The 26,094-nt window shown below is 45.3% G+C and overlaps 2 protein-coding genes and 2 non-coding genes across 5 annotated transcripts; 1 reads left to right on the forward strand and 3 right to left on the reverse strand.

Annotated features, from left to right (window-relative positions):
* The first annotated feature begins 2,007 nt into the window (after window positions 1-2,007).
* Window positions 2,008-14,984, forward strand: ACAT2 (acetyl-CoA acetyltransferase 2). 2 transcript variants are annotated; one of them, XM_031028033.2, is made up of 9 exons: window positions 2,008-2,164; window positions 2,700-2,834; window positions 5,479-5,660; window positions 7,182-7,299; window positions 11,663-11,806; window positions 12,669-12,791; window positions 13,387-13,541; window positions 14,074-14,184; window positions 14,584-14,984. In XM_031028033.2, the coding sequence occupies exons 1-9, from the start codon at window positions 2,110-2,112 to the stop codon at window positions 14,752-14,754; spliced, it is 1,194 nt and encodes a 397-aa protein (XP_030883893.1). In that variant the 5' UTR covers window positions 2,008-2,109; the 3' UTR covers window positions 14,755-14,984. The 2 variants fall into 2 exon arrangements, with proteins under 2 accessions (XP_030883893.1, XP_081685383.1); XM_081829257.1 differs by lacking the exon at window positions 2,008-2,164 and adding an exon at window positions 3,041-3,244 and having other exon boundaries at window positions 2,712-2,834.
* On the reverse strand, window positions 14,892-25,809 carry TCP1 (t-complex 1). Its single transcript, XM_081829256.1, has 12 exons — window positions 25,583-25,809; window positions 24,682-24,767; window positions 24,369-24,497; window positions 22,416-22,513; window positions 21,923-22,033; window positions 21,429-21,610; window positions 20,914-21,040; window positions 16,977-17,152; window positions 16,471-16,594; window positions 15,974-16,166; window positions 15,673-15,836; window positions 14,892-15,194 (listed from the first exon to the last, which is right to left on the reverse strand). Exons 1-12 carry the CDS (start codon window positions 25,644-25,646, stop codon window positions 14,978-14,980), a joined length of 1,671 nt encoding a protein of 556 aa, XP_081685382.1. The 5' UTR covers window positions 25,647-25,809; the 3' UTR covers window positions 14,892-14,977.
* On the reverse strand, window positions 16,286-16,415 carry LOC145723204 (small nucleolar RNA SNORA20). Its single transcript, XR_014148100.1, has one exon. It is a non-coding gene; the product is annotated as a small nucleolar RNA SNORA20 (small nucleolar RNA).
* LOC115940913 (small nucleolar RNA SNORA29) lies at window positions 22,119-22,258 on the reverse strand. The gene has a single exon (XR_004075640.1). It is a non-coding gene; the product is annotated as a small nucleolar RNA SNORA29 (small nucleolar RNA).
* Window positions 25,810-26,094: the final 285 nt, after the last annotated feature.

Raw genomic sequence — 26,094 nt, forward strand, 5'->3', positions numbered from 1 at the left:
CGCAGAGCAGGATGGCGGCGAAAAAGAAGCTACCTCTGCAAAGTCTTAATGTATCCTAGGACCTAATGTGTTTTCAATCTACTTGAAAGCTCTTCAGAAGGATTTTCCAGGCTTGGCAGCAGTTTCCCTTGCACAACATTGTGACAAAGTTCTCTTGCCCCAGTTCTCTTGCCCCAGTGTTCTCAACAAGCACTGCCTGCCTAGAAACCCCTTTCCTTCCTACCGTATCCAAAAATCTTACTTTCCTCCTAGGAATTCAGTGTGGATAAATCAGGATGTTCTCAGTGGCATGTGACACAATAGCTTGTCTAATTCAAGCTGGCCTAAACAAGAAGTATTTGTCTCACATAGTTGGAAAATCAGAGGTTGAATTCAGACGCTGAACTTAGGGCTGACCTCAGAGATGCCCTCGAAGGCTGTACTCTTTCCACCTCTACTCTGCTTTCCTCAGTGTGTTGGTCTTGCCAAGGGTCATGCTGGTTCCGCTCATACTCAAAAGGTGGATGCAGCAGTTCCAGGCCTCACACCCAGACACTGTCCAAAGGAAAGAAGGATCCATCCTTCTTTCTATTTCTTAGAAGTGAGACTATTGTTCCCAGAACCAAACCAGCAAACTTCCTTCACCCTTCTGTGGTGAAGATTGGGTCACATATCTATTCAGTAAAATGGATGTTGGGAATCAATCATTGTAACTGGATCTATGGAAAGAGGTGAAAAGTATTAAGTCTAAATCCATGATATTCCAGCTATTGCCGATTACCCCACCCAGGTGTGTACTCAAACACACCTTGCCAATATTGACAATCGATGATTGTTCAATGTTAATTATTCAAAAAATTTTTAAGAGTTTTAAATTTTTTCTAAGATTTTATTTGAGAGAGTGCATGGGTGCACATGAGCAGGGGGAGGGGCAGAGGGAGAGAGAATTTCAAGCAGATGGCTGCGCTCTTGCAGAGCCCAACTCGGGGCTTAATCTCATAACCCTGAGATAATGACCCGTGCAGAAACCGAGTCAGATGCTTAACCAACTGAACCGTCCAAGCACCCATAAAGATTTTATTTTTAAGTAATCTCTACCCTCAGTGTGGGGTAGAGAACTGATAACCCCGAGATTGAGTTGCATGCTCTGCCAACGGAGCCACCCCAATTCAAATATTTGAGTTTCCCTATCTGTGGCTGACTCTAACCTCTATATGGGGTCTTATGCAGCCCTTGGGGATTGTTAAAGCTTTTGGATAATATCATGAAAATTCATTAATATTTATTAATGCATTAAGCCCCTACTGTGGGTCCAACACTGCTCTGAGGGCTGGAGAAGACAAAGCAAGAGCTCTCTCTGGAAGACTAGACGACACTGTGGGGCGTGTCCAAGAGAAAACACCCAAACCTGAGGCTGCAGAGTGGGTTACTGTTATTGGAGGAAATGTTTTGGTCTGTGGGATTAAGACACCCCGACCTCCTCACACATCAGCGCTGGAGCTGATCTGCCAGCATAATTGTAAGGCAAATGGTGCCAACCCCGCAGGAAGGCACTGAAAAGGGTTTGCCCAGAGGAGAACCAAGTTAACCTCTAATGAATGGATGATATTGGCGCCCAGGCAAAACGGAGGGGAGCTTTCGAAGCCACCAGAGCAGAAGCACACAAAAGAACCGCCCGCAGGCTTGCAGCTGGCAGGATTCACACCCACATTCTCACCACTGGGATCCGAGTCCTGGGCTGAACGTGGGGTACTACTGTCACCGCTGGGTGGTGCTCACTGGCTCGAAAAACACTAAGTTCAAAAAACCTGCCCTCGCCCCCCAAAACAAAAACGTCAAGACAAACTACAACACTGGGGTGTTCGGATAAGGGCCTGAGGTGAGGGTGGGGTGTGTCTCGGCCTGGGCCCGGGGTCTCGCGGGCCCGCCCACCGCCTAGGCCCCCTCAACGGCCAACCTCACCGCCACGCGCCCCGCCGTCGTGCCTGCGCACTGACGCCCGCGGAGACGGAGGCGGGGCGGCCTGCGGCTCCGCCCCCCGGCGCGGCCCGTCAGCGGCCGAGCAAGGTTTTGCCTCACTCGCCCGCCGCGCCAGGCCGGCAGCAGCTCGAGAAGTGGTCGTGCGGCAGGATGAGTGCAGGCTCTGATCCCGTGGTCATCGTCTCTGCGGCTCGGACCGCCATAGGTAAGTGGCCGGCGGCGGTTCAGCCGCGGGGACCCCGGAACCCCTGGGATGCCCCGGAACCGGCACTCCGCGCCTTCTCGGGCCTGCCGGCCGGCAGCCCCACCCCATCCCCGCCCGCTGAGGCCTACTCCGCTTCGCGTGCTCTGATTGGATCCCCGGGTAGAACCACCGTGCCGCCCTGCCTTCCCATTGGCTGGCGAAGGTAGGCGCTCTCTTTCGAGTCCTCTGGTTGGCCAGCTCCTGGAGGAACCATGTCAGCCCGTGGCCGCAGGGGCGGGGTCGCTGGGTGGTCTGAGCGGGGCCGCGCTGGTGAATGGAGGATTCCTGAGAGTTGCCTTCCGGTGCTTAGCGCTGTAGAGATTTCACAGCCCTTGGGCGCGCGGGACTGTGGACCCCTTTTGTTAGGGAAGCGTGGGCCGAGCGCATCTGCTGGCGCTTGGGAAATGGATGCGTGGGTTTCCCGCGGGTCCGCTCCGTGCCCGCTCGAGCCCGCTGGGCGCCCTCCTCATCGCCCGAGCTTTCCCTTCTTCCCTAGGCTCCTTCAATGGTGCCTTAGCCACCGTCCCTGCCCATGACCTGGGCGCGACCGTCATCAAAGAAGTCCTGAAGAGAGCCGCCGTGGCTCCCGAAGAGGTGTCGGAGGTCATATTTGGACACGTTTTGGCAGCAGGTAATTCCTCAGAGATCCCGGCGGAGGTCAGGTTCATGGGAAGCAGCCCATCGACACCCCCCTCACACCTCCCGCTCCCGAGACTTAAGTTCTTAACTCCGGAGGTCTGCTCACGGAGTTCCCGCTGTTGGGGTTCTTCCTGCTGCCCCCCTGCCAAGCCCCCGTCACTAGCTACTGTCCAGCTTAACACCGTGCGACTTTCCTAGGCGTTTTCTGATGAACCTAGACTAGACCACCGTCCTCCACTGCCTTTTTCATTCTTTAGAACCAGGCCCAGCCTCACCCATCAAGAGAGTATACACGGCCCTCCATACGCCCCTAAAGTGTCGCACATCTAACAGAAATGTGTGAATTCCTCCTTTGTGCCCTGCACTGTGCTACGTGCTGGGGACAGGGCTCCAACAACACAAGTGAGGTCCTTGCCCCAGGCCCCATAAGGCTCACCTCCTGCTCCTCACAGGGCTGTCACTCCCTGGGTGGGGACAGGTGAGTCACCAAGAGTGCTCCAGTCTCACTTCTGGTTCCCACTGAGTTTATAGACCAGTGACCACTGACAATTCCTAGTTATTAATAACTAGATTCATGAGGGACACTCCCCCTGCTTGTGTTCCCTCTCTCACTGTGTCTCTCTCTGTCAAATAAATAAATAAAATCTCAAAAAAACAACAACAAACAAACAACTAGATTCATGCTCACTCAGTAGCATAAATTCTAATTGTTCCTAGTGGTAATTGGTAATGCTCACTTACAACCAACTTTTGTCCTTACCCTATCTGAGACCTGGCCCATTTTTTGTTATATTCACTTTATAGTTTTGTAGTTCCAATTCCTGATTATCCTTTCTCAAATTGTCCTTAGGGGCCATAAAGTTGGAGCCTATCACTTTGTCATGACTCTCAAGGGCTTTAAAATATGTAATATTCTCAGACTGGCTGCCTTCAGCCCACATCCTCCTTCCTTCCCAGACCCATGATTCAGACTTAGTTGCCATAGGGTCCGTCATGCTGGTTTCTCTGTTATCTCTTCCACATCTGTCCTCTCTAGTATCTCCACATAATTATAATACAAATAATAGCTATGTTCATTGAGGACCTGCTGAATGCTGGGCCTTTAAAGCACTCTGCTTAGTGCTTTCATTGCTTTATTGAATCCTCTCCGTAAGTCCGTTGAATCGTATTATCTGTTCTGCAAATGATTAAATGAGATTTTCAGGGGCACAGTTTGAAGTGCAGCTAGTATTTGAACCCTCACCTGTCCGGCTCCTTAAGCCTAGGTGCCCTCCACAATCCTGTAAAAATATTACCTGGGCACCTGCTGTGCTCCAGGCACTATTCTTTCCACTAGGGATAAGCAGTGTTCATATCAGATAGAAATCCTCATTCTCATGGAACTCATACTCTGCTAAATGCCAGGCTATTAGTTAATTATGTGTAACACTCATTTCTTACCTTGAAGATGGGGGTTATGAATAGACACATAATATTTTTATGAAGGAGTTATTTACTTAAATGCATATGTAATTAATTGTAGCTTCAAAAGCAGGAGCCTTAAATAATGTCTTTTTTTATTAACTAGCATGCTATGAGTTTAATTCAGAGGTATTTTGATTCTTTTTTTTTTTTTAAGATTTATTTATTTGAGAGAGAGAGTGTGTGTGCATGAGCACGGGGAGGGGCTGAGGGAGAGAGAGAATCTTCAATCAGACTGCTTGCTGAGCTTGGAGCTCGCCTTGAGGTTCAATCCCAGGGCCCTGAGATCATGACCTGAGCCAGAATCAAGAGCCAGCTGCCTAACCAACTGAGCCACTCAGGTGCTCCTCGTTCTTTTTAATAATTTCTCCTGTATCTGTTTTCACTCTCAGTCTCAGGGCTACCAGTCGAATCCCAGATAAAGAACATTGTGATGAATATAATCTCTAAATTTTTGTCTGTGACCCATGTGCTGGTTTTTGCTAACAAACTCACTGAGGAAAGGTACTAGGTGTGGGTGTATCTGAAATTGGCAGCAGAGTGACCACTGTATAAATATTGATCCTTTGATAATAGACAATGGGTACTGAGAATATTTGAAACTTTCCACTCCATTCTCTTCCCTGCTACGATTATATGTGTAATGTATTTCTTCCCATTCCCTGAAGGAAGTCCCCACAGTTGAATTATAGAAAGGTATTTGTCAGTTCTGATTTTGTACATGTCTTGTTACATAACCAGTTAACCATGTGTGATGAATATCAAGGAAGGGAAGAAGTTTTCCTCTTTAACCCTCTTACCATGCTAGATGTCTTAAGCCATGATCATGGAAGCTCATAGCCCTGGTTAGAAACATGAATAATGCCCAAGTTCTGCCCTGTGTTTAGAAGAGAGTGTGCTTATTCAAGCTCTGTCAAAAGATCACCAGAAGAACATTTCCTTCTTATGATATTAATAACTTCCTTGTGGAAAAGAAAGCTTATGTCCACAAGCAAAGGATAATCCATATTCAGGGGCTAGAGTGGCAAGTATAGAGTGGACATGGGCCTTTTTCTGTCTGGTTGGGAGTGTGGCTTGGTTCAGCTTGGCTGGGAAGTGACAGGAGCCCAGTTGTTAATCTGATATCTGTGCCCTTCTCCTTGATTACTGTGAGGTCTCTGTGTTCCCTCTGCCAGGTTGTGGGCAGAATCCTGTTCGACAAGCCAGTGTGGGTGCAGGAATCCCTTACTCGGTTCCAGCATGGAGCTGCCAAATGGTCTGTGGGTCAGGCCTAAAAGCCGTGTGCCTTGCAGCCCAGTCAGTAGGGATAGGAGACTCCAGCATTGTGGTTGCAGGAGGCATGGAAAGTATGAGCAAGGTAAGGCCTCTGGAGAGATGGCTGTCACTCACCTCTCACTAATAAACTCATGTCCGTGCCATAGCGGAGTAAACTAACCCATAGAAGAGCTGAAACCAAACAGTAAACCCTGAAAAAATGGATTCAACTTTGAATCCCTATCTGGATGGTTTTATTTTTATTTTTTAAAAGATTTTATTTATTTATTTGAGAGAGAGAGTGAGAGCATGAGCTGGGGGGGAAGGGGAGGGACAAAAGAAGAGGGAGAAGTAGGCTCCCCACTGAGCAGGGAGCCTGACACGGGACTTGATCCCAGGATTCTGGGATTGTGACCTGAGCCCAAGGCAGACACTTAACCGACTGAGCCACCCAGGTGTCCCTCTACCTGGTTGTTAATTAGTCTTCCAAGTTGCATGGGAGATCCAGGTTGTAGAAAAAGCCCATCAGCCAGTGTGATTGGAACAGAATATACTTTTTTCTAAAATGTTACCAAAGCATAAAATATTTTCTGAATTAAACCTATAACATTAGTCAGTTGGTATCCTTCATCTCAAATTTTTTTCTCATTGTGGGGGAAAAAGTCAAAAGCAGATGTTTTCACTTACTGTCCTGCACTTGACGAGGAGGACCCCAGGGACCCAATTTAGTTGACCTTTTGGAAGCATAGAATGTGGAAAAGAGGACCAGGCGGGATTTGTTTCACCAAGGTCCAGCCCTCAAATTGGCACGGCAGTGAAAAGGAAAAAGTATATCCCCTGCTTCCTACAGGCAGTTCGGGGTCTGACCTGGGGATCCCCTAGACAGAGGCTGATTCTGCTCAGCAATTGCTGAGGCCCAGGAGGAGGTAAGTTGAAGGTACTAAACAGGATCAGAGTGACTGAAGGGACTGCACCAGTGTCTGTGTGGTACTTCACAAGGTGCTTTTATACATAACCGTCACAACAGCCCTCAGAGGGTAGGTGGTATCATTCCCAATTTACAGATCAGGAAACTGAGGCCCAGAGCCAGAATTCAAATAGAGATCCTCTGACTCCCAAATGTTTCCATCCTATTATAGCTGCTCTTGAATTGGTAGGAGTTAAGAAGCTCCCCACCCAGAAATCCCTTCCCATTAGTTAATTAGGCAACCTGATTATTCTCATTATAGGCATTATGTCTTTTATCAAAATAAGTGACACACTGTTAGCATCATTTATGCTTTTAGATGAGCTCCTCATTTAACAGATAACTTGTTGCCTCTTTGGAAAGAATAAATGAGGTCCTTAAGGAAATAGGACACAGAATGGAGAGATTTGGCGGTAAATGGAAATAGGTAGGTAGGAGAGTAACAGCTTCTCAGGAGTAGGCAGGATAGAGTAGTCTTCTGATTCCAAGGGTCTTCAGGCCCCAGACCCTGGGTGGGGAAGAGGGTGGGCCAGAATTGTGGGTCACAGAGGGGGGTCTAGGTGAAGACTGAGGAACCACTGGATAGTTTTGAGTGGGATCCTAAGGAGAGGACTAGTGTCAAACAATCCTAAATCCATTTGTATTTCTTGTTTCCAGGCTCCTCACTTGATTCATTTGAGGGCAGGAGTCAAGATTGGGGAAATGCCACTGGCCGACAGCATACTCTGTGACGGGCTTACTGACGCATTCCACGGCTACCACATGGGCATTACAGGTAAGGCAGACACAGCCGAAAACAGACCAAGGGCGGAAAGGTTTACAAGAGATCCTATAATTGTCAGCTTTGCAGGTGCTCTGCTCTTGAAGGGCAGGGACCATGTCCTGATCATTCTGCATCACAGATGGCAGGGCTCCTTCCGCTTTGCTGAGCCCAACTGAGGAAATAGCATGTCCCCCCCGCTGTGACTCCTTGACCTTTGCAGGTTAGAGGTGGGCGGGGCTCCCGAGCTCTGAGCAATCTCCCATTTTACTGTGGGAAGAAACGAGGGCCCACGAACCGCGGTTGTGTGGCCAAGGCGGTTATCAGAGATGACCGGGTACTTCTCGTGCCTCACGCTGCCTTTGTGCTGTGCCACCCGGCCTGCCTTAGTCGCCTGCGGTCCAGGTGAACCAGCGGAGCAGCCAGAAAATCCAACGAGCTCCTGTCTTTCCCACTTTTGGAACGTAAAACTCAAGAACAGAAGGAACATTTCATTGTAGAGTTAGTTGAAGAAACAAGCCCTGAGAGGTTACACACCCTTAAATGTAGGTGGCAGTGGCTCTGGGTCTAGGAGAAGTAGAAGTCAGACGGAAGTCAGATGAGAAAGTGGGGGAAAGAGCAAGAGTCTAAGCAGAGGGGACAGTGTGTGTCAAGGCAGAGGAGCAGTGAGGAGCTAAGGCGTCTTGGCCCCCGTGAGCTAGAGCGGCAGCAGGGATGGCTAGAGAGTGTGGCCACACCCCGACAGCCTCTGTGTGCGCCGGGCCGGGGTCTTCCTGGTCGTCGAGGCCAGGCCAGGGGTTCTCGAAGTGTGTTACAACAGCTGACTGTCTCAACGTCACCAGAGGCTGTCCCTGAAAATCCAGCTCCCAAGCCCTTTCTGAGGTGTTACGGGCTCAGTTACGACCTTCCAAAAGTCCTATGTTGAAGCCCAAACCGCAGGACCTCAGAACGTGACTGTATTTGGAGTCAGGGCCTTTTAAGGAGTAATTAAGTTAAAACGAGACCTTTACCGTGGCCCCAAATGCCGTCTAACTGCGTCCTTGTAAGAAGAGGACGAAATACGGGAGATGTGAGCCCCGGAGAAAGACCGTGTGCGGACTTGGAGAGAAGGCGGCTGGGAGCGAGGCCTCAGGAGAAAACAGACCTGCTCACACCTTGATCGGAGATGAGAAAATAGATTTCTGTTGCGTTAAAAAAAAAGACTCATGCCATGATGTAGTAATTAGTAAAGACTAGACTCTCTAATATAGACAAATATAAAAATGGTCAAAATATATCAAGCTACAGTTTTCTTTTTTTTTTTTTAAAGATTTTATTTATTTATTTGAGAGAGAGAGAATGAGAGAGAGCACATGAGAGGGGGGAGGGTCAGAGGGAGAAGCAGGCTCCTCGCTGAGCAGGGAGCCCGATGCGGGACTCGATCCAGGGACTCCAGGATCATGACCTGAGCCGAAGGCAGTCACTTAACCAACTGAGCCACCCAGGCGCCCCAAGCTACTGTTTTCAAATATCGACCAACAATCATATAAGCCTGAGATTTTTTTTTTTTTACACGCTGCTGGGGCCCTTATTTGTGAGGACCTTCCAGAACCCTCCACATTCCCACTCAAGGCTCAGCCCCCAGCACCCCACAGCTCGGCCTCTTGCAGGCTCCTGGCAGGGGGAGTCTGGAACAATCCGAATTAGCAGCCACCCCCCACTCCCCTTCTCTCTGCTTCTGGACAAAGGCTGTCACTCCGGGGAAGGTCCTGCATGTTCTCCACAGTGATGCAGGCATCTCCAGTGGACGTGGCCTCAGGAGCAGGTTGTGGGGGACGGTTGCCAGGAACTGCTCCCACTCTCTTGCTGGTACCTCCTCTGCTCCTGGAGGGCTTGTTCTAGCAAGGGTAGATGCATTCCTTCCACACAGTCAGGGCTTCCCCACGGAGCCTCCGTCTGATGCCTATCAGCTCTTTCCTCCTGTCAGCCTTGGGAAGCCCTGCCTCCTAGATTTATATAGAGGAACATGTTCCTCCGTTTCTGGTGTTCGAGCTCCCCAAGGACAAGGTACTGGGAGTCTAACTGGGCTTGGAACGGCTCCACCAACTTGGTGCAGACCAGGATCCTGTGCTGTCAGATCCATGCTGAGCCCCCAGGGTCATTCGGGATTGAGTCATGTCACACAGCCACAGCCTGCTGAATGTTCTCAGTGTGCCCATGTCTGGATCTTGGCCCAGGGGAAGTAATAGACCCCAGGTTTGGGCAGCATCCGAAAAAGTTGAGAGGGCTGTTTGAAGATTCCTGTCAGGGCACTGGGGCCTCGGGTTCCCTCTTTCTGCCCCACAGAATCCCGTGATGAGGGAGGGGCGGGTTAGCAGAGCACCTCGCTTTCCCCCACCCAGAGCAATTTGTTGCCCTTCTTCTGGGGTCCCCTCCCCAGGGGGCTGCTGTAGGGCTCCCCTGGACGAGAGTGGGGGACTCGCCCACACCAACCCCACCTCTACCTCAAATGCAGTCAGTTGCAAGACTGAGATTCTTTTTTTTTTTTAAAGTAGGCTCCACACCCGGCGTGGAGCCCAGCGTGGGTCTTAAACTCATGACTCGGACATCGAGACCTGAGCTGAGATCAAGAGTCGGATGCTTAACCGACTAAGCTACCCAGGCGCCCCGAGATTCTTGAAAGAAGGGAAAACTCCACTCTCACTGACTTTGGGGGATGGTGGCCATTGAACTGGGGAGGCCGAGGTCAGAGTTTGGAGCTGCTGAGATTCCTGGAGTTTGAGGGGCAGAGTACTGGAGAGAAGGAAGCTAGGAAAGGAGCTCCAGAAATCTCCATAAGGGTTCCCTCATCTCTTGGGTCAAATACTCAGCTATGCATGTGTAGGACAACACCCTACCAGGTCCAGTAGAAACAGGTGCTAGGGAGTTGTGAATTGATTACTTGGAGACATAGGAGTTCTGACCATGCAGAGTAGAAACTTTACTGAACCCACTGGACACTCCATTGACATCTCAGAAAGACCACAGTTTAGGGGCAGGGTCCCTCTAGCCCCAGAGTAAAGACTACTCTAGACACAAACTAATAAGCTTAAAAAAATAAGCTTCAAAAGGATCCAGATGATCTGCCAGTATGTTAGAGGGAATGAAACTCAGTATACTTGCTAAAGATAATAAAATCCAGATGTTCAACAGTATAGCAACTGTGTAATGTTCAGGATGCAATAAGAAAATCAGGAATGTGAAAAGTAGTGGGTGAAATTGGATGAGGAAGAAGACATTTCTTCATAATGTCAAAATAACTTCCCGTAACTTCCTGATTAATTATAAATGGAGGGACACCTGAGTGGCTCAGTCAGTTAAGCATCTGTCTTTGGCTCAGGTCATGAGGGTCCTGGGATCGAGCCCCACGTCTGGCTCCCTGCTCAGTGGGGAGTCTGCTTCTCCCTTTCCCTCTGCCCCTCCCCCTGTTTGTGCTCGCTCTCTCTCTCACTTGCTCTCTCAAATAAATAAAAATTTTTAAAAAATTATAAATGGAAAAATAGTAACTTTACAGTGTAGAGACACTTTAACCAAGTGATCAAAGCTCACACCACCTGAGATAAACTAATATCACAAGTATCCTGATAAGATTCACTGAGAAGGTCATGTCAGTGGGATACCTGCTTTTCTGCAAAATCTTAATCTAATCTTGAGGAAATCTGAAACCTAAATTGGAGACATTTGATAAAAGAACTGGCCCCTGCTCCTCAAAAATATCAAGGTGAAGAAACACAAAGATGGTGTGAAGAACTGTTCCAATAAAAAGACACTAAAGAGATTGCCAGTGAAGTGCAAGGCGTGATCCTGGACTGAACATACAAATTAGCCACAAAGGACATCCCTGGGACACAAGGTGAAACTGGAATATGGACCAAGAATTAGATAATAGGCCTGTGTCAGTGTTAAATTTCCTGATTTTGAGAGCTGTGCTTATGTAAGAAAATGGCCGTTTGGGGGAAATATACAACGAAATTAAAATTTAGGGATAAAGAGGCATGATTATAACTTTTTCTCAGATGGTTCAGAGAGAGAATGATGAAGTAAATGGAGCAGAAATATAAACAGTTGGTGAATCTGCATGAAGGACATTTCTGAAAGTCGACGGTTAAATAGAAAGGAAAAGAGAAGGAAGGAAGCAAAGAAAAAAATGACTTCTTAAGAGTCGCTGCAGCCTCCCTGAATTCATCGCCCGTGGGAGGCCAGACGGCTGCAGAGCACTGTCTCAGCCTGTCAGCGGGCCTGCTTGTAGGTAGGGGGGGGCGGGTGCAGTGCTCGGTTTCAGGTGAAAAACCTGAGCTACTAAAAGCCAGTTCCTGAAAATGTTTGTCTTTTGCTTTATTACTATTATCTTCTTTCACAGCTGAAAATGTAGCCAAAAAATGGCAAGTGAGCAGAGAAGATCAGGACAAGTTTGCAGTTCTGTCCCAGAACAGGACAGAAAGTGCGCAGAAAGCTGGCTATTTTGACAAAGAGATTATACCAGTTTTCGTATCTTCTAGAAAAGGTGAGTATATAGATTGTAATGGTTTGAACATTGGCGTGCCTATTTATAGGTAAGAGTAATACTCCAAGAAATAATACACAGGAATGTCTATACATCGTGTCTTAGTTATGTCTTTCGGGTTGCAAAGAAAAGATTGATCTTGGATACGCCTGAAAATGGCAGGGTGGGGGTCTTGTTTATGGGGTGCTGGAGGGTAAAGAACATGGGACACTGTGTCAGCACCGAGCACCCCTGGTCCCAGAGTGTGCACACCGTTCTGTAGATGGAGCAGGTTTTGTGTGAGAAACTGGAGCATTGGCTCATGGTCGTTAGGAGGCAACAGTGACGTTTTGCCCCTCCAGGCTCAATCTCCTCAGAACATCCATTACTTCCTGTATGTATCTGTATACATTTCATATTTCATGAGGGTGCATGTTTTGGGGTCCTTTGCTGTTATCTAATATGGAATGCTCCGGGCAAAGAGCTGTTACTGAAAACTGTTCTGTTGCCCGTAAGTGCCACCGCTTATGTCCAACCCTTAGGAGAGTGCCATTGACGTTCCCTCATCACGTCGGTTGTAACCAGCAAGTCCTACGCCCCACACCTTAGCCACCTTTTGCACAAAGAACTGCCTTCCTCAGAAGGGGCTGTGGATGTGGAAAACACTCAAAGTATCTCATGAGGACAGTGCTTATGAAATGTTTGAACACGCAGCTTTTTTATGTGTGCTTTCCTGTTGGAATGCAAGTATTTTTTAATAAATTTTTAAATAAACCTTTCCAAATCTGAAGCCTCACGCATCATGTCCGAGAACTCCACCATTCCTAATACATTCACGGCCATCTCTGTACTAATTTTGGTTAATTCATCTTCCTTTGCTCAGGTCTTACTGAAGTGAAAGCAGATGAATTTCCTCGCCATGGGACCAACATAGAAGCCGTATCAAAGTTAAAGCCTTACTTTCTTACAGATGGAACAGGGACAGTCACCCCAGCTAATGCTTCAGGTTAGATTTCCCAAAGGGCAGTTGGGGGAATACCATCTTCTGCTAGGTGTACCAAATTAATGCCTTTTTCATTTCATTTATTATTTATGTACAAATTATGCTAAGACCTTTAGTTGCTTGAAGAGAAGATGTAGTTTCTCGTATTTGATCATTACTTATCATCGCCCTATTTTCAACTTAACCTATATATTAAAGAATGGATTTGACTTCCTGACATTCTAACTAGACATACAAATGAAAAAGCAAACTAGGGAACCACAAAGTTTCATCTCCTACCTTGATGCTTTTCCAAAACCAGAAACTCCCAATGCCTTATGTGAGAGCAAGCCTCTTTCTCCCAATTCTTCTCATTACTCTTCCCTCCCCCAGTCTTTTAAGCTTTCCACTTTCCTTGGTTAGAATGTTGTGGTCAATTAGGTCATATTACCAAACTTCGCATTTCTAACTACACTGTAAAATAGGAATTATGGCACGTGACTTTGCCAAGATGTATTAAGAATAATTGAACTCATGTGTCCAGGTGTTAGAGAAAGTAGACACAGGTATAGAACTCAAATTAATGAGCATTTCAAATGAAGACATTCGTATTTTACAGGAATAAATGATGGTGCTGCAGCTGTGGTTCTTATGAAGAAGTCAGAGGCTGCGAATCGAGGGCTCACACCGTTAGCACAGATAGTTTCCTGGTCACAAGTAGGTGTGGAGCCTTCCATTATGGGGACAGGACCAATTCCAGCGATAAAGCAAGCTGTGAGTTTAATTCTGAATGTTAGAATCTGTTCTTTGTTGGTAGAACGAACCTCTTTGGGACCAGACCAACACCCTGTAGTTCCCTTTTCAGTTCCGCCTCTTAAACCTTGGCTCAGATCCTCTCCACTCCAAAATGCCAAGGTTGAGCTTTTGTTTATTCCGATCCTATTTCATTTGCTTTGTTTCTCTTGTATGAAAGCCTTCCCATTAGCCTTCAATGAGCTTATTCATGTAGTTTTATCTCTATAGTCTCCTTCCCTGCCAAAAGCAACAGCCGAGAACATTTGGATCATAACGGTTTTTAGCGGAACTGATGAATCACCTAGATCATCTCACCTACGCTTAACATGTTACTGCTTCAAAACTTTTTTTTAGAATCCAGAGGAATGTTTTATCCATAGTCTTAGAATTGGTATCACTAGGTTCATGTGGGAACCCTTAAGAGATCCTTTAATATCAGTGTTGTTCTAGTATCTACAAGAAAGATTCCACCTGGGTTTTTAGACCTCTGTTCCATTAATCTTTCCCTTAGGTTGCAAAAGCAGGTTGGTCCCTGGAGGATGTGGACATATTTGAGATCAACGAAGCATTTGCAGCCCTCTCTGTTGCAATAACTAAAGAACTGGGATTAAAACCAGAGAAGGTAAGCCTGAGCAGGCAGTCCCCAGGACAGCAGGCAGGTGAACATTTGCAATGCAAATTTGATTGTAAACAGCAAAACCTAGGTACAGAGAGCTCCACAGTGTGGCAGGTACTGGCCATCTTGTTAACTGGGCGGACACTGGGAAGCTCCTGCTGGGATTGGTTATTTTATTGCTTCCCAGGGTGAAACCCCTGGACTCCACACTCACTTTTGACACAAACAGAGCATTGTGACTCTTCTAAACTAGTAAGGTAGGGTGGGTATAAAGTTCCTAAGCAGTTAAAATAAAAGTGGAATTTGAAAGGACAGTTTACTGGTGTAACATTAAAAGGGAAAAGATAATTTAGGATTTTTACCCTATGTCCAGAGAATAAATGGTATGTATCTTTTCCCTCTTAGGTCAACATTCAAGGAGGGGCTATAGCCTTGGGCCACCCTCTTGGAGCATCTGGCTGTCGGATTCTTGTTACCCTGTTACACACGATGGAGCGGATGGGTGGACACCGTGGTGTTGCTGCCCTGTGCATCGGGGGTGGGATGGGCATAGCAATGTGTGTTCAAAGAGGATGAAATTGCTTAACAATTAATCATGCCTAAACTCAACTGGAACCTAATCTCTTTTTAAACTAAAAAGGTACTAAATTACAGTATGTGAAATCACAGGACCAAAGTGAGGATGGAAAACATCTTTCGTAAGAACCCAAGGCTTGACAGCTTGTTATTTTTTAATGTGTAATACTCGAGGAACAAGAGAAGTGCATCCAACATTGTTATAAATAAAAGAGAAAGCAGATCAGTCATCAAGGGCTCCTGAGTGAACGGCATCTTCGTAACCTCCATGCTTGTCATCTTTGCTCTCAGGGTGTAATTTGATGAGATCATCAATTCGAAGAATGGTAATTGCAGCTTCTGTTGCAAACTTCAAACTCTTCACTTTCACTATGGTTGGTTCAAACACCCCTGCTTGTTTGTTGTCTCGAGGTTTACCATTAACCAAATCAAGACCAATCCTGCAATTAAAAAAAAACAAACGATAAATGGGTTCTTATATAATGTAGACCAATCCCATTCCAGCTCTTTAAATCTGGCCACTCCACTCAAATGTTCATCTTGGAAAATGTTGGGACCTTATGGTAGACCTCTAAGACTACAGTAGCTGATGACAAGTAATGAGAAGTACTGAAGGAGTTGTAGAAAGGTTAGAGAATAGTACAAATACTGTTTCTAAACATCATTTAACATCTTAAACAGGGACTGCTTCAGAAGATTCAGATCACCCCAAAACAATCCCCCTCTGCCTCTGGGACCCTTGTATAGGTACAGGGACTACCCAGAGAAGCAGGAAGAGATTTGGAAATCAGAGATGCTAACTAAAATACACCCACGCTAATATAATCACTAGCTATCACCTTTCTTGAATTTAAAACAAAGCTAAACTACCACATAGAATACACGGATGACCATGAAAGAGACAAACTGTATGCTTACCATTTTAGATTTTTGCGTTCTGGGTTAACTTGAGCCTCATTATGGAAAGCTCTTAACTTTGCAACCAGATCTGTGGAGTCTTGGGCAGCATTAACTGCCAGTGTGTTGGGAATAACAAGAAGAGATCTTGCAAACTCCGCGATAGCAAGCTGTTCCCGAGACCCCTGAGAAGAAAGACAACGAGCTGTCTTCACAAAACCCACAGCAGCAGTGCCGGCCTCAGAGAAGGCCTTAGCAACCAAGTGCCAGGGATGGTGTCCCGTGCCCTTCTTGAAAAAAACACATTATTAGATCTTCTTACCATGCTGGTTGCGTAGTTCTCAAGGTATATGGAAAGGGCTGCTTCTACAGCACCCCCACCTGGAACCACAGATTTTGACTCCAAAACTCTCTTCACCACACAAAGAGCATCATGTAAAGAGCGCTCCATCTCGTCACACATGAAATCATTTGCCCCACGTAAGATAATTGATGCAGATGTACGAGCCTTAGTGCTATTCAAAAAAATAAAGAATTCTGACATCAGTACTTTTATAAAATAAATCTACACAGAAATTCACTGTAAGCACCTTAACTGAATCCTGCTCACACAGTTCATTCAGACACAGAGAAGCAGTGTCTGGGCTGCGCAGAGGAGATGAAATGGTCACTCCACCTCCATTAACCACGGCCTAACATTGTTCTCTCCCATGCGTATAACCGCTCCTATCACTGAAAGACTAGAGCAGCAAATCAATGGGAAGGTGATCTACTCACTAATAAAATCTGTACAGCTTTGTAATTTAGAAAGCAGCTTACTTTTTGATCAAGATCAGCTCATCATCACAAATTCTCTCCTGTACCACCTCTTCTGCTTGTCCCAGCATCGAAGCTTCAAAAGTTTCTTCTCCTTCCAAATTGGCCAGGGTTGACAGAACAGTTGCTATTAAAATGATGACAAAGATCTGTAAACATGGTTTTCCAATGAATGTTTTCATATCCTGTCTTAAATTCAGAAACATTTATGATAAAAGCAATGTATAGGTGCAAATTTAAGGTTTGCAGTTAGGCATCAGACAAACCGCTGTCCTTTTATCCTAACATGGAACTATGTCATTTTGAGGTAAAGAAATTCAGTCAGTTAAAGAACTTTTCCAGTAACATGAAAAGTGGCTCTGTAAGATGTATCTGCAGCACAAAGCATTAAGGGAGTAAGTAAAACTTTATTTTTGAAGCTGCTCAGTGAGAACATCCCAACATAAAGAGACACGCTGGTGTATACGGTAACGTGACACACCACAGCTGGGAGCCAACAGAAGCCCTACCTCCAGAAGCTTTAGCGATGCGTTTGAGGTCCTTTTTTAAAACTCTTCTAACTGCCATAGCTCCTGTCTCCACAAAATACTTCAGACACATGTCGTCAATTCCACCGGTGGTTAGAATAACGTTGGCACCAGTAGCCAGGATCTTCTGGATCCGCTCCTTGGTGATATCAGATTCTCTACAAAGATACGATAACCCAAAGTTATCTTTTGTGTTGTTAATCTAGTTCTATCTTCCATCAAGTACTTTCCACAAAATAAGTGCACATTAAATTACATCAAACATTCCCTTCTGTGACCAAAATTTAAATCAATTTATAGAAAAGTTCAAATAATTTAAAATTATCACTTGTCTCCCCCACCCCAGTGGGAGTTCCCAACCAAACGCTGTGGTCAGGAAGGGAAGGGTGTCAACCATGCTCTGAAAAAGTGTTACTACAATGGAATGCAGAGATGGTGAGAGGCCAGACTCCAGCCTGCCAGGTGAGACAACGAAAGCCTGAAAGTCTGGAGTTAAGAGGGGTGCAGCATTGAAATGGCCAGTAGGACCAGAAAACGGAAAACCTTTTGTAGGGATGCTAGAGTGTGGACTGTTAGCAAGTTTAATATTTTTAAATAAGAGTATTATCAAATCTGTCTTCAAAAGGATCCCCTGACGTCAGGGTGGAGACTGCACTGGCAAGATGGAGGAGTGAGGTAAGGAGGCGGTAAATGGAGATCGAAGACCATGTCTGATGAGAACAGATGGTCCGAACAGAAGTCTCAGTTTATGGCTGAGGTGATGGGGAGGGTCAGTCAATGGTTCCTGGGCTAAAATGGTGCAGGATGAGAAAGAGTTCAGTTTTCAAGAGGTGCATCTGACGCCCCTGTGTTCTTCACGCGAGCCTGCCAAGAGGCAGGCAGACACAGGACGGAAATCATAAGCAAGCTATGGGGAAGGGAAACAGATTTGAAGAAGGCAAAATACCAATCACTGAAATAATCTCACTTACCATTCAAAGAATTTTTTTTTTTCCCCTAAGGTTTTTATTTATTTGACAGAGGGAAAGACAGCCAGAGAGGGAACACAAGCAGGGGGAGTGGGAGAGGGAGAAGCAGGCTCCCCGCGGAGCAGGGAGCGTGATGCGCGGGGCTCGATCCCAGGACCCTGGGATCATGACCTGAGCCGAAGGCAGACGCTTAACGACTGAGCCACCCAGGCGCCCCACCATTCAAAGAATTTTTAAAGTAAAATGAATTCAAGATGAACCTCAAATTAACCTCCCTGAGAATACTGAGCTAGATGCCACACTGTGGGCAGGAGCTGCGAAGCCAAGCACATCCTTCAGGCTCTAACTTTAGAGCTTACAGTCTGAGTCCTACAAACACACAAAACGATGCTAAGGCCCAGGAAGATCAAGTACAGAACTCAGGGTAGAGTAGAATTTAGATTGAAGGAGAAAGAAAAGCTTCTTTGAGAGACTGACCAGCTAAAAAATAAGTAAAAAATTAACCAGTCAAAACCAGTAGGCTGAGAGTATGTCACAGGCAGAGGGAAGAACCTTACTAAGGACCAGCAGGGTAAGAGTTTGGAGGATCTTAGTTCCAGGTGTGGCCAGACCACAGTGGAAAAAACATGTAAGAAATTAAAATCTATCCAGAGCAATGGGAAACCTACAAGAAGCTCTGCCCTTGGAAGTGATGAGGTCAACGTGGCTGCTGTGTGGAAAACAGTCTGGGAGAGGGGACAAGAGTGAAACCCAGGTTGGGGCACCTGGGTGGCTCAGTCATTAAGCGTCTGCCTTCGGCTCAGGTCACGGTCCCAGGGTCCTGCGATCGAGCCCCACATCGGGCTCCCTGCTCAAGCGGGAAGCCTGCTTCTCCCTCTCCCACTCCCCCTGCTTGTGTTCCCTCTCTCACTGTGTCTGTCAAGTAAATAAATAAATAAAAATTAAAAAAAAAGAGCGTGAAACCCAGGTGACCAGCTTGGCTTGGCTGCCTCTACAACAGCCTTGGCAAGAGATTTGATTAGAGATTAGGAGACAGAAAGGCATGAGGTACAAAGAGGAGTTAAGAATATTTCCTAGTTTTCTCCAAGGGCAAAAAACGGCAAAAGCAGATTTATGGGTACCACCCTAAGTTCAGTTTTAAACATTGACTTTGGGATGCATAAGAAGTGTTCATAGGTGTCTGGAGCTCAGACAAACAGATTTGGAAGTCTCCAACACAAATAGTATCTGAAGTCCTAGGAATGACAAGGAGCTATCCCGGGGACAGCAGAGCAGACCCCGGGGCTGCCCAGGCAGACAAAGACAGACAGGGCAGTATCACAAAGCCACTCACCACCTCTCCAAGTGTTCCAAGGGAGTAGTCAACCAGCTGGATAAAGGTCAAATGAAGATTCAAAGTGTCTAGTGAATTTTACCCTAGGCACCACTAGTGACTTTAGCAAATGGTCCTCCACTGGAGAACAGAACAGAACTGAGAAGATGAGAAATAAAGTATCAGAAAACAGTTTTTGTATAAAAAACTTGGGACATCCAGCTGTGAAGAGATGGGGAAGGATAGGGGGTACCGGGAGCAGGAGGCTTTTATTTCTGGTTAAGAGAGCTACAAAGGGGCTGCAACTGGAATTCAGAAAAGGAAAGGAATAGAACTAGTAACGGAAGATGCAGCTTGAGAACACTTAAACTAGAGGAATTTGGTGGAAGAAAGGACAATTTCAGTTTATCGGGAAGAAAAAAAGTACATATGCAGATCTAAAAGGAGACAGCATGCCTGACTCTTGGCAAAGATTTCTTGTAGGTTTGGGTCAGTTACTGTTTATTTTTTAACAAACCAACTAACCATTAAAAAAATATGTGAACGATATGGGTCAAGTGGAAGCAGGCAGTCAAACTGAACTCTAGCTCTCTAGCACGCTAACCAGTCCATAACTATGTAGTATTCCCTAGCACCTGGTGTACAGCAAGCATGCAATCAACGCTATACTGCTTATCTGAGGAATTACATTCTTGGATGTATCTTTAATGTTAATCACACACAGAATCAAAATTTTCATAGTACTTTTATCACCGAATCTATCTTAAAACACCAAGTCACCACCATTTTCTAACTTTCCAGCAGAAGTTTGACTTCGGTTAAAAATTAATTTTTCGGGATGCCTGGGTGGCTCAGTCGGTTAAACATGTGCCTTCACCTCAGGTCATGATCCCAGGGTTCTGGGATCAAGTCCCGCATCGGGTTCCTTGCTCAGCAGGGAGCCTACTTCTCCCTCTGCCTCGCCCCCTGCTCATCCCCCGACCCTCTCAAATAAAAAAAAAAAACACAAGCTTATTTACTTATTTCTTTTTTCATTTATTTGACACAGAGAGAGAGAGAGAGCATGAGCACACAAGCAGGGGAAATGACAGGCAGAGGGAGAGGCAAGCTCCTCACAGAGCAGGGAGCCTGATGCAGGACTCAATCCCAGGACCCCGGGATCACGACCCAAGCCGAAGGCAGACACTCAACCAACTGAGCCACCCAGGCGTCCCAAAAATAACCAAGTTTAAAAAAAAAATAAATAAAAATTAATTTTTCAAGTCCTCCAAGACACCCACACTTAAGATAATCCAGTTGCATCATCACCATTCTCTGCTACCTGGCAACTGGTTGATTACTTGCTGTTACCTAGGAAGTGTAACATTCCTTGTTTTTATTTTTTTTAAAAAAGATTGCATGGGGGGGCAGGGGGCAGCAGAGGGACAGGCAGACTCCCTGCTGAGCACAGAGCCCATAAGGGGGCTCCATCTCAGCACTGAGATCACGACCTGAGTCCAAGTCAGATGTTTAACTGACTGAGCCACCCAGGTGCCCCACTCCTTGTTTTTAGTATACTTTTTTTACTGTCACCTGCTCTAAAAGAAGTATAACTTAACAAACACCTCTTTCAAAGGTCAAAAATAAACTCTCAACATACCTCTGTCTAATCTGGTCCAGTTTCTCAGGGTCTGTAATAACCACTTGTACACCAAGCTTCATTTTTGTTTTCTGCAGGCTGAAGTCAAGGCAAGCAATTTTTGCATTAACTATTCTTTTGGTCATGCCTATAATTGAACACATTAAATCCTTTTGTAAGAACTATAACAATGTTACAATTTAAAAATACAGCTATTCTTAAAGCAAGATAAAAGTAGTGAGAAATATTAACTTATACTATCCTTAAAGACAGAAATTTACATTTTTATTACATTTAACCCTACAAATTTTTATGGCCTCTACCCATGTACTTTGTTTAACTTGCATTTTTCCTAAGTTTTATGTGCTTAAGTTACACAAGCGAAACTGAAAACCTAGATGTACAATTTCCTTTTCCCCTGGGCTTTCCTAAAGAACAGTAAGTGCTTGTCTTGGATAGCTCACCTAAAGGACGTATATAGTATGTAGTCCACAAAACGCAAATTTTAGCCTTTAGTATCAAATCCTAAGCCTTACCCTGGGATCCCACCACACAGTTGAGTGCATAGCCATTGATGAGCATACTCTCCATCTGACTTCTCCCATGGGCTTTCAGAACATTAACGGAATTGACTGGATAGCGAGGCTGGCCTCTTACATCTGTGTATTTAACTGCAAGTACAGCATCCACTACCATATTGGCAAAAAAATCACCACTTCTAAGCCAAAAGTTAAGGAGAACAAGAGACATGGAATGGACAATGGGTGCACACAAAAATCAAGGGAATTCAAAGGCACTTCTTTTAGCAATCTCATCAAAGAAACAAGCATTAATTATGCCATCAAAATACTGGAGTACTATTTATCATTGCCTGCAATTCATATTACTATGACACTTTATTATCTCTCCCCCTAGAAAAGCAAGGAAGGGAGCAAATAATTTTAATACAGTTATCACTCAGCACAAAAACTAACCAAGATCTTGCTTTCAAAAAAGCCTAAACTTGATTGAACCATCATCACAAGGATACATTCCAATGATCTTGGAAGACATCGATGTCTTAGCGGCATTGATCAGGCAATCTCTTCCAAGTTCATCTGTGTTAATAATTAGATTTTCACTGATGTATCGTACTGCCTCCCTGTTTGAAGTGTGTGGGAGAAAACATTTATAAATTCACTACTCAAGCTTTTTTGTTTTATCACTGTCAAAATGTGTTAGGCACCAATTTTCTGTTTGGCCATTTCATATAGGAGGAGGACACAAATAAATCCTCCCTCTTCAGATCATGGCAGTCTTAATATATCCCATAAGCATAGCCACCAAAATCTATTATTGGGAGAAAATGTGGTAGTCAAATGGGAAAAAAAACCACCACACTACCCTACTTCTTACTTCAAATATTACTATAGAACAGCATTTTTTCAAAATAAAATTTAGTCATTAACATTTCAACAACACAAACTGTTTACAACTATAACATCACATACTGTAAAATTTTCTCTGAATGCAAACAAGCTTACTTGCAAGCAAGTCGATAGCCACTAATAACTGATGTGGGATGAATTTTCTGTTTGACTAGTTCATCTGCATTTTTAAGAAGTTCTGCTGCAATAATAACCTGTTGAGAAAACATTCATCGCTCTTAGTCTGACAACATGTGCAATGCGTATGTAAAAACAACACTAAAATGATTAGCTTTATCAACCAGAATGCTTATGATGGTAAATAACTGTTTACTGGGAATCTGAAAAAAAAAAAAAAATAACTGTACAGTTTTTTTTTTGAGAGGAGAGAATCTTAAGCAGGAGGCATGGAGCTGACATGGGGCTAGATCTCACAACCCTGAGATCGTGACCTGAGTCAATTAACCGACTGCGCCACCCAGGTGCCCCTTACAGTGTTTTATATGCAAATGGCGAAAGGCTGATAGGAGCCTGAAAACTGTTCTGGCTTACAAACCAGTTCTGCAGAACAATAGTAGAGAACTACACATCTACTACCTTTAAAGATTAAGTGCTCAACAGGAACCAACTGAAGACTTTACTACTCCTATGATCTATATTGTTTTAGATTATTACTTGGTTTATCTTAAAAACCATTCTTCTATGTGGTGTATACACACACACACACACACACACACAATGGAATATTAGTCATCATAAAAGAAAATCTTACCATGTGCAAGGGCATGGATAGAACTAGAGAGTATTATGCTAAGCCAAATAAGTCAATCAGAGAAAGACAATCATATGATTTCACTCATGTGGAATTTAAGATACAGAACAGGATCATAGGAGAAGGGAGGTTAAAACAAAATAAGGGGACAAAGAGAGGGAGAAAAACCATAAGAGACTCTTAATCTTAGGAAACAAACTGAAGGTTGCTGGAAGGGAGATGGTGGTGGGTGGGATGGGGTAACTGGGTGATGGACATTAAGGAGGGCATGTGATGTAATGAGCACTGGGGGTTATGTGCAACTGAGGAATCACTGAACTCTACTTCTGAAATAATACACTGTGTGTTAATTAACTGAATTTAAATAAAATAAAAAAACCATTCTTCTAAAGACATTAAAAAATCAAAACTCTGCTTCTTCTGGGGAAATTATAATCACTTTATTTTTAATAATATTGTAAACAAGTTACTTAGAAACTATTTTTGTTATTTCAGAAGAGGTGGATTCCATTTTTTCATGGTTTGAAGTTTAATCTAGAAATATAAACATTTTCCCCACAAACCACTGCCTGTTTTAGAGCAAACTATTATTTGCTCCTTACCAGGTAGTAGTGTTTCTATACTACAAAGCACACTACATCAGTTTGCTGGATGATCCTGAGAAGTTTGTATCATGTTATTGTTCATGTTTACTTTCTTGCACTCCCATTGTGAACTCTCAAGATTGCCCATTAGCATTTAATATAAAACATCTTTTTTTTTTTGGTTTAAAGCCAGTAACATTCTTCCCCTAACTAGCTATAAAGAGAAGATTTTTAGGAACTTCTAAGTTTCAGGCAGTGAGAGAAGAAAACTTTTTTTTTTTTTTAACAAGGGGCTTGAACTCAGGACCCTGAGATCAAGAGTCAGACGCTTAACTTACTGAGCCACCCAGGCAACACAGAAACAGAACTTTAAAAAAAAAAAAAAAAAAAAAACAACCCTCTGTATGCGATGTATACATATTGTTGTAGCTGAAAAACTCGTGAAACTTGTGAAAATCCACATTTAAAATGAGTCAACTATATTATCTCTTAAGTTTCTCTCCTTTAAATGGTACAAACTAGCCGTAAGTACTGATTTTCAAATTCTGTTTCTGAATCATTATGCCAGAAACAACTTCAATTTTCTCCCTTTTAAGTATATAACTTATTTCTGACTCAGAAACAAATGACCTGCTTATGGCTTCACTTTGTCGGAAGTTCAATTTTAGGAAAACAACTAATCTACAGCCATCTACCAGGTGACAAACTACCTACCACTGAGGTGGTTCCATCTCCCACTTCTTTGTCTTGCAGATCAGCTAGCTCACAAAGAACTTTAGCTGCAGGATGTTCTACCTCCAGTAACTTCAGGATGGTTGCACCGTCATTAGTAATGGTTACATCCTAAGAAATTTGCAGGGAAGAAAAAAGACAACACAATCACTGGCAAACACAGGGCATCCTTTAAATTAACACAAATCCATTATCACCTTTACCACACCTTCCAATACCAGCATGATAAGAATTCACATAGCTAACTACTTAAGCACTGTTATTTTCCTTTAAAGTAACAAACAGGTGTACTTACACCAATATCATCCACCAACATTTTATCCAAGCCAACTGGACCAAGAGAGCTTTTTACAATATTGGCAATGGAAGCCGCAGCCATGACTGTAGAAATGAAAAAAAAAATTAAATCCACTGCCCCAAATGATAGCCATTCGAGCTTAAAGTGAGTAAATGACATCCAACAGCCTCCGGATTTCCCAAATCTACAAATCCTTCATTACTTAAAATAAGATGGGCAGGCATCCATACATTCAACGTGTACGCGCTCTCAAGAGGTTCAACAACAACAAATGCCTAATTCGTACCGTTTGCTAGGAAAAACCCACTTTAAGTACCACGTAGGCTAACGTTCAACTGAAATTTCCTCAACCAACTGCACCGTCAAAACCTGTCAGCGATGGGTGGGTAAGAATCGGAACCGGACACGGAGCACCCGGCATCTACTGCAGAGTCTAACCAATGGGGTACAAGGGGCAAGTCATCTGGACTGCGGCCATTCGTTCCTCAGCGAAACGAGCAATTAAGACTAGTCTTCTCTGGCTAATGGTCCTAAAACGAGGCGCAAAGGTTGAGATACACGCTCATGCTGGTCACAATCGGAACCTGAGAGGCGCAGGGCACCCGGACCAAAGGGGACTCGAGGCGTGACCGGCACGTGTCACTGCAGGGAGCTGGCTCTCCAGGCCCGGGAGCGCTTTTCTAGTTCCAGGGCCTGGGCACCCGCGGCCAACCACACGCAGCGGGACACATCCCCAAAACGTGCGGGGCTCTCCGGAATTCCTCGCCTGCGGGAAAAGGGCGCTGCCGCCCACCGCGAAGTGGCGGACCCCAGGCCCTCTCCCGGGAGAGAAAGGGAAGGCACTGCGCCCGCAGCCGCGCACCGCCGTGGGCCCGGCCCAGGCCTTGTTCGCCCTTACCGTTCTGGGAGCGGATCGCCTCCCCAGTGCTGCGGTCTCCGAACACGGACAAAGGCCCCTCCATCTTCGCGGCGGGGTACACGTCGAGTTTCACTCTCACTGCGGGAAACCAGCGTCTGGGTCCCTAGGCCCGGCGGCGGCGGTGGCCGTGGCGGCTAAGGCGTGGAACCGGCCCGAGCGAGGTCGCGGGGACTGCTGGGAACACCGGTCCCCCCGCCCGGCCGCGGGGCAGGACGGGAACGAAAAAAGGGATGGGGGAGCGAAAAGTGCGGAAGAGCAGGAAGGGAGGAGCCGGGAGGGGGCGGGCTCAGCATTTTCGCCCAATTAGAGAACGAATAAGAAGGGCGCGAGGGTAGGAGAACGGAAGTAAGGATCTTGCCCGGGAGAAGGAAGGAGGTGCTCGGCTGAAGCTTCTCCTCCCCTCGTCCAGGCACGGGTTGCGCGTGCGCCTTCGCACATTCTAGTGCCTTCTAGAAAAAGTGGACGGTAGGGCGGGGCTTGGAGTTGGGGTG

Source organism: Leptonychotes weddellii, chromosome 8, assembly GCF_054177405.1.
Source record: "Leptonychotes weddellii isolate Sample4059 chromosome 8, ASM5417740v2, whole genome shotgun sequence".
Classification (NCBI taxonomy): domain Eukaryota; kingdom Metazoa; phylum Chordata; class Mammalia; order Carnivora; family Phocidae; genus Leptonychotes; species Leptonychotes weddellii.

Coding starts and splice junctions, on each gene's coding strand:
- ACAT2 (XM_031028033.2), top strand. CDS start 2,110: ATGAGTGCAGGCTCTGATCCCGTGGTCATCGTCTCTGCGGCTCGGACC. Junction 7,300..11,662: donor CTACCACATGGGCATTACAG/GTAAGGCAGACA, acceptor CTTCTTTCACAG/CTGAAAATGTAGCCAAAAAA. Junction 13,542..14,073: donor TTCCAGCGATAAAGCAAGCT/GTGAGTTTAATT, acceptor TCTTTCCCTTAG/GTTGCAAAAGCAGGTTGGTC.
- TCP1 (XM_081829256.1), bottom strand. CDS start 25,646: ATGGAGGGGCCTTTGTCCGTGTTCGGAGACCGCAGCACTGGGGAGGCG. Junction 24,498..24,681: donor TGTTGGTGGATGATATTGGT/GTAAGTACACCT, acceptor CAAATTTCTTAG/GATGTAACCATTACTAATGA. Junction 15,837..15,973: donor AGAACTACGCAACCAGCATG/GTAAGAAGATCT, acceptor CTTTCTTCTCAG/GGGTCTCGGGAACAGCTTGC.